Source organism: Pimephales promelas, chromosome 6, assembly GCF_988280905.1.
Source record: "Pimephales promelas chromosome 6, fPimPro1.hap1.1, whole genome shotgun sequence".
Classification (NCBI taxonomy): Eukaryota; Metazoa; Chordata; class Actinopteri; order Cypriniformes; family Leuciscidae; genus Pimephales; species Pimephales promelas.
The window spans coordinates 1,569,430-1,575,429 of record NC_142774.1 but is presented as its reverse complement, the minus strand read 5'-3'; the positions used below and the strand labels follow the sequence as shown (position 1 = coordinate 1,575,429).

The window sequence follows — 6,000 nt, the reverse complement described above, 5'->3', positions numbered from 1 at the left end:
AATGTTAACACATTTTGTCCATGACATCTGTTTTCTTACCTGATGTGTCTATAATCTTCCTTGTTGACTAGTGCTGGCTAGTGATAGTTCATAATCTGTGATAATGTCTACACTGGACGCAGCGCAGGGCGACACGATGATTTATTCATGGTAAATCGATGCTCGTTCTTCTTCTGAAGTAGCTGACAATAATGAGAACCGACATGAGTGACAGAACTTGACCTTCTTACACTTGACGTTTACTTCCTGTTTACTTTACAAACACTTTATTAAACGCTTAGGTCAGTTAAAACTTTAAACATTATGTTTCTGAGAAACTGTTAAAATGAGCCTTTGAAATAATGGAATTGTCTGTGAAAAATATCTGTAAAATAACTCTTGATAATGAGTTTTTTCTGCAGGTGTCTGTTCTGCATCTGTGTGTACGTATAAAATATTAGTTTCTCCTCCCTTTCTCTCTCTCTCTCTCTCTCTCTCTCTCTCTCTCTGAGGAAGTGGGCGTCTCTGACACATTCAGCTCTTCATGTTAAACATGTAACCAGGAAAGAAACACTCAAAACTCATCTGAACACACACCGAGAGCTTCAGAAGAACCGAATCTACTAACAACAGAGAAGATCATTTAATAAGAGAAGAATGAAGATCATCTGGACTTTCACTCTGATGATGATTCCTGGTAAGAGTCTGAACTCAAAACACTCAAAACATCACAGATTTGGTCTTTTCCATCAGTTACTTCTAAAAAATATATAATTTCTGTGTATATTAAAGTATTTAATGCTGGTTTGTTGTAGGTGTCGTGAGCTCCATGAGTGTGACAGGATATTCAGGAGGAGGAGTCAACATCACATGCGAATATGATAAAGGAAATACAGAGAATACAAAGTATTTTTGTAAAGGATGGTGGTTAGTCTGCCCAGACCAAATCAGGACTGATATTAAAGATAAATGGTTTAATAATGGAAGATTCTCTCTGTATGACGACACACGTTCAGCAATCTTCACTGTGACCATCAGAGATCTGACAGAAGAGGATTCTGGGAAATACTACTGTGGAGTTGATAAATCAGGAACAGATTCCTCCACTGAAGTGAATCTGAAGATTTCAACAGGTGAGAAACTGAGATCCTCAAACTCATGAAGATCTCCACAACATCTCGATACTCAACACTGACTGTAATCACATGTGGAACTCATAACAGACGCCATCAATAACCTTTAACTGACAATAACTCCTGATGTAAGGTTCACTCATAATCTTGACTTCACATTCATACATTTTGCAGCAAAGTGAAAGATATGTGTTTACATTGAAAACAAAATGACAATTTTTTGACTGTTTTATTCTTCATTTCATTCTATAAATGTGACCACACCAATTGTGTTGTACTGTTATAGTTATTTGTTCATTTCACATTCATATACTATGTTACAGCATTAGTGGTAATTTGGACACAGTATTACAGTTGCTCACATTAGTACAGGTGTGGTCATCTGGAGGCTGTAGACGTGCAGGTTTTAGTACTTCTGTGACTCCCTTAACCACACTTGTACTAGTAAACTGAAGTGTAATGTTGCTCATCAGTAACTACTGGGGCGGCAGTGGCTCAGTGGTTCATGTTTGTCTACAATCCGGAAGGTTGGTGGTTCAATCCCCGGTTGTGTTAATGAGCAAGACACCTAACCCCGGCTGCTCCTGACGAGCTGGATGGCTTACATGGCTGACACCGCCGTCGGTGTATGAGTGAATGGGTGAATGGGAAGCAATATGTAAAGCTCTTTGGTGGCCATTGGGTCTGTGAGAGCGCTGTATGAATGCAGTGTGAAACCACAGGCTTCAGTTCTGGAAACTCAAACTAACAGCTTGTCACATTCTTCACATTAGTGTATTCTGAGTGGTGAATGTGTGAAAGACATGAGTATGAAGTATCATAAGAAAAGCAATGTCATGTTCTGTGTGTGAAAAAAAACATCCTTTACAATTTATAAAAAATTTTCCAGGAAAACCACCACCACCATCATCATCATCACCACCACCATCTCCGTCATCATCATCATCATCAGCTTCTTCATCCTCATCAGTCAAAACTTCACCGTTTACAGGTGTTTCCAGACCTTCTACTACATCACTGGCGTCTCTAAACACATCATCAGGTGATTGTGTGCTGAAAAACAAACAAAGTTTGCAAGGAGGCTGAAATATATTTTCAACTCTAAAATAATAATAATATTACATTTAATACATTTTAAATAGTTAAATAAGTATAAATAAATACATAAATAAACCAATCATTCTAGTTAGCCGAATCTCCATTTTGGTGCTTTGTAGCCTATCAAGAAAACGGCAGTCTACGGTGTCCTCAGAGGCTCAGATGCCAGGAGACTATAGAGACTCTTATCTCGACTCTTATAAGAGTAGAGCAACATCTAGAGACTGCTTATGATTTATGGAGATTATTTAAAAACAAATATTGAGTGGATTTTCACCATGGTTGTTTACACACTCTGTGGACACACATCTGCGTTCAAACACGTTATAAAAGTGATTTTTGCATAAACGTTTCGTGAAGAAGGGCCGCTGGTAGGGAGTCTTTGAGATGTTTTTATAATCACTATGATATGGTTTTCAATTTGCATAACACTGACTGTAAAACACGCGTTTTAGGTATGGGAATTGTTTATTTTGTGTTTTGATATTTGGGAGATGGTCATTGGGATACTTTGTGGGCTATTTCTGACTGGCCATTGGGCTTTTTTTGTAACAGACCTGGCAACCCTGAAATCCAGCATCATGATCTGCTCAATCCTATTTCAAACGTCCCATGATCTGATCTGATGTTTGGCTCTGATGATCAGATTCTCACATTATTTATTTCGTTTTCAGGCTTTTTTCTGATCGTTCCTCTGGTTCTGGTTCCTCTGGTTCTGATCATCTCTGGACTCTTATTTCTGTTTCTCTGGAAGAAGTGTCAGTCTCCAGGTAAAACTCTCATCTTCTTTTATAGCAGAAACTTTATTTATACTGAGAATAAAACATTTTGATTTCTTGATCTGTTTTCCCACTTTCCACTTGCCGTCGCCACCTATTGGCTGCAATGAGACATGAGAAACGGACAGATATTTGATGTGTGAAAACATTTACACAAGGCATAATTGTTGAAATGTGATATACAGTAATGTTATTAATTTAGGACACTTGTTTTTGGCAGGTGGTGAATTGAATTCTCAGACTGAACCAGGAAAACATGAAGTGGTGAGTCCAGTTACTGTATAAAATTTTTATGTTTATACATGATGAGACTATGGTCTAATTTCTTCCATTCTGATGATATTCAGAGCTGTAAATCATTTCTCTGTCTCTCCTCAGGTTTCGCACACTGGTTGTGATTACGAGGACATTAAAGAATAATTACCCACAAACCCCTCTGATTCTTCTAACACTGTTTATAACACTGCCCAATTACCCACAAACCCCTCGGATTCTTCTGATAACAAGTAGAATTAGGTACTGTACCCCTCACTCAGTCGGTACAAGGAGTGTGAGCTGTGAACGTCACATGCATGTGTGTAAAGTCTGTTTTATAATTATGTTCTTACCCAGTTTTATTTCTATTCAGTAACGCAGTTGTTAGTGGACTGCATGTTTTGCAAACTGCCCCATGTGTTGCGTGGGATTGATGACGCTGATAATAAATGAATAACAGATGTGTGAGTCTTTGCTTACTCTCTACAACCATTCAGACAAGCCCCTCAGGTTAAAGCGTTACACACTGCCCAATTACCCACAAGCCCCTCTGTTTCTTCTAACTGTGTTTACACTACAGTTGAGAAAGCCACTAGTGACCCTCAATGCTGCATCATCATACGAGGATTAACACACATGCAGTATGGATTGGCCTGACCCTTTTTTTATTATTTTAAATTTACTTCAGAAACATTTTTTAAAAAATGGTGATGATTGGATAGATGAGACATTTGGGTTACATCTGTCCAATCAGCTGCTGGTCAAATCATGTCAATCGTTTTAGTTTGTATGATAGTAGAGCACAAAAATGAAAAATACAAAGGATAAAAGAACGACATGACCAACATATACTGAAAAAAAAATCCCTAAATTGGCTTGATATTACACAATGACTAGGGATTTAAATAAACATTAGCAATCCAATTGCTATATATGTCAGAGGTCGCTCCAATACAATTGCTATATATGTCATAGGTCGCTCCAATACAATTGCTATATATGTCATAGGTCGCTCCAATACAATTGCTATATATGCCAGAGGTCGCACGCCTCTGGAGCAACTAGGGGTTAAGTGTCTTGCTCAGGAACACATTGGTGTCTCACAGTGGATTTAAACTAAGGTCTGGGTCAAATTTAAAAAGCCCACGCATAGCGGCATGGAGCCCCCCAGACAGCAAACTGACATTGAATCAACGTGGAAACGACATCTCTCATGACATTGAAACAACGTTGATTTGCTCATCGAATTAACGTTGAATCAACGTCAGACGCGGCATTCTTCAAAGCTAAATGAAATCGAAAATTGGTTTGCTTTCATAACGTTGAAACAACGCGTTGATTTCAAGTTGATTTTCCGTTAGTTTTGAAAGAATGACGCGCCTGACGTTGGTTCAACGTTAATTCGATGAGCAAAATAATGTCAGATCAACGTTGTTTCGATGTCATATTTCCACGTTGATTCAATGTCAGTTTGCTATCTGGGCCATCAGCCCTGAAGAAGGCTCCATGCCGCTACGCGTGGGCTTTTTAAATTTGTCCGTTCAGGACATGTCATTTTTTTAATAAAGACATTTTAATTAAGGAGTGCCGCCATTAATTGAGCACGCCATTCATCTTGAATCTAAACAGTATTCCACAATCATTTGATCTAAACCACTGAATTCATATAGGCTGCATTTACACTGCGGGTCTTGATGCCCAAATCCGATTTTCTGACTATATCCGTTTTTTTTGACGACCGATTTTTGCATTCACACTATACACTGCTGAATTACCAAATGCAGACGTTCTGATGGTTCTGAACCGGGAATTTAAGCAAAACAGCACGAAATTCAATGGATGCAGATGCGAATAAAATTATCCAGTGTTTTCTTTCCACAATATTTCAATAAGTCATCAAAACATTGGTCTCGTACGGCGGAGAAAAAAAGAGGAGAGGCTCTGGCCATGAGCACTTAAAACGATGCCTCATATCTCGTGAAATGTCTTCAAAAACGGATTTATTTCTGTAACATCCCTGCATTTTTGCCTGCACTCTTCACCCCAAACACTCAAAAGACATGAAACCTCCGCATTGCTCCACTGTGTGTATCCTTTCTTCCATCGCGCGGCTTGCGCCTATAATCGCGCAGTTTTAAATTGACGCATGACTCGCATTTACTGGGGAATATCCGATTTGTCTGCTTACATGGCACACGCAAATGCACGTATCTGATTCATATCCGATTTATTACCACATATGAATGAAGCCTGAATCCGATCTGAGAAAATCGGAATCCATGCGTTTTTTTCCTGCTTACACGTTCACCGGTCATATCCGATCTATGCCACATTAGAGGAAAAAATCGGATTTGGGTCACTTGAACCATGCAGTGTAAACAAGGCCATAGAGTCTAATTTCTGAGTTAGGTTTACTCTATTCATTTTATCAGCAGTGACCTTGTACAACATAATATATTTTTTTACATTTACAATGTATTCAAAATAATTTCTTAAAAGTTTCTCTTTAATTTTTTTAAAGACACACGGACATCAAAAATTAGCCTGTGAATCTCAACAATGGTGACAATTACAAAGCATGTTGCATTCTGGGTGCCACCATTCAAAATTCGTTCATGGCTCAAGAGCCCAGCTAAAACAAACACTGATCTCCATAATGGTGACTTATTCCGGTTTCCTCCTTCTGAGATTCTGCTTGTTAACATCAGGTGTCTTCAATAATGCTCAATCATCACTAAATTATTCACTTAATTATC

The 6,000-nt window shown here is 38.5% G+C and overlaps 1 protein-coding gene across 2 annotated transcripts; it reads left to right on the top strand.

Annotated features, from left to right (window-relative positions):
* Positions 1 to 453: 453 nt before the first annotated feature.
* LOC148978436 (CMRF35-like molecule 8) lies at positions 454 to 3,707 on the top strand. 2 transcript variants are annotated; one of them, XM_089132786.1, is made up of 6 exons: positions 454 to 676; positions 795 to 1,112; positions 2,002 to 2,154; positions 2,885 to 2,980; positions 3,210 to 3,253; positions 3,368 to 3,707. In XM_089132786.1, the coding sequence occupies exons 1-6, from the start codon at positions 637 to 639 to the stop codon at positions 3,407 to 3,409; spliced, it is 693 nt and encodes a 230-aa protein (XP_088988912.1). In that variant the 5' UTR covers positions 454 to 636; the 3' UTR covers positions 3,410 to 3,707. The 2 variants fall into 2 exon arrangements, with proteins under 2 accessions (XP_088988912.1, XP_088988913.1); XM_089132787.1 differs by lacking the exon at positions 2,002 to 2,154.
* Positions 3,708 to 6,000: the final 2,293 nt, after the last annotated feature.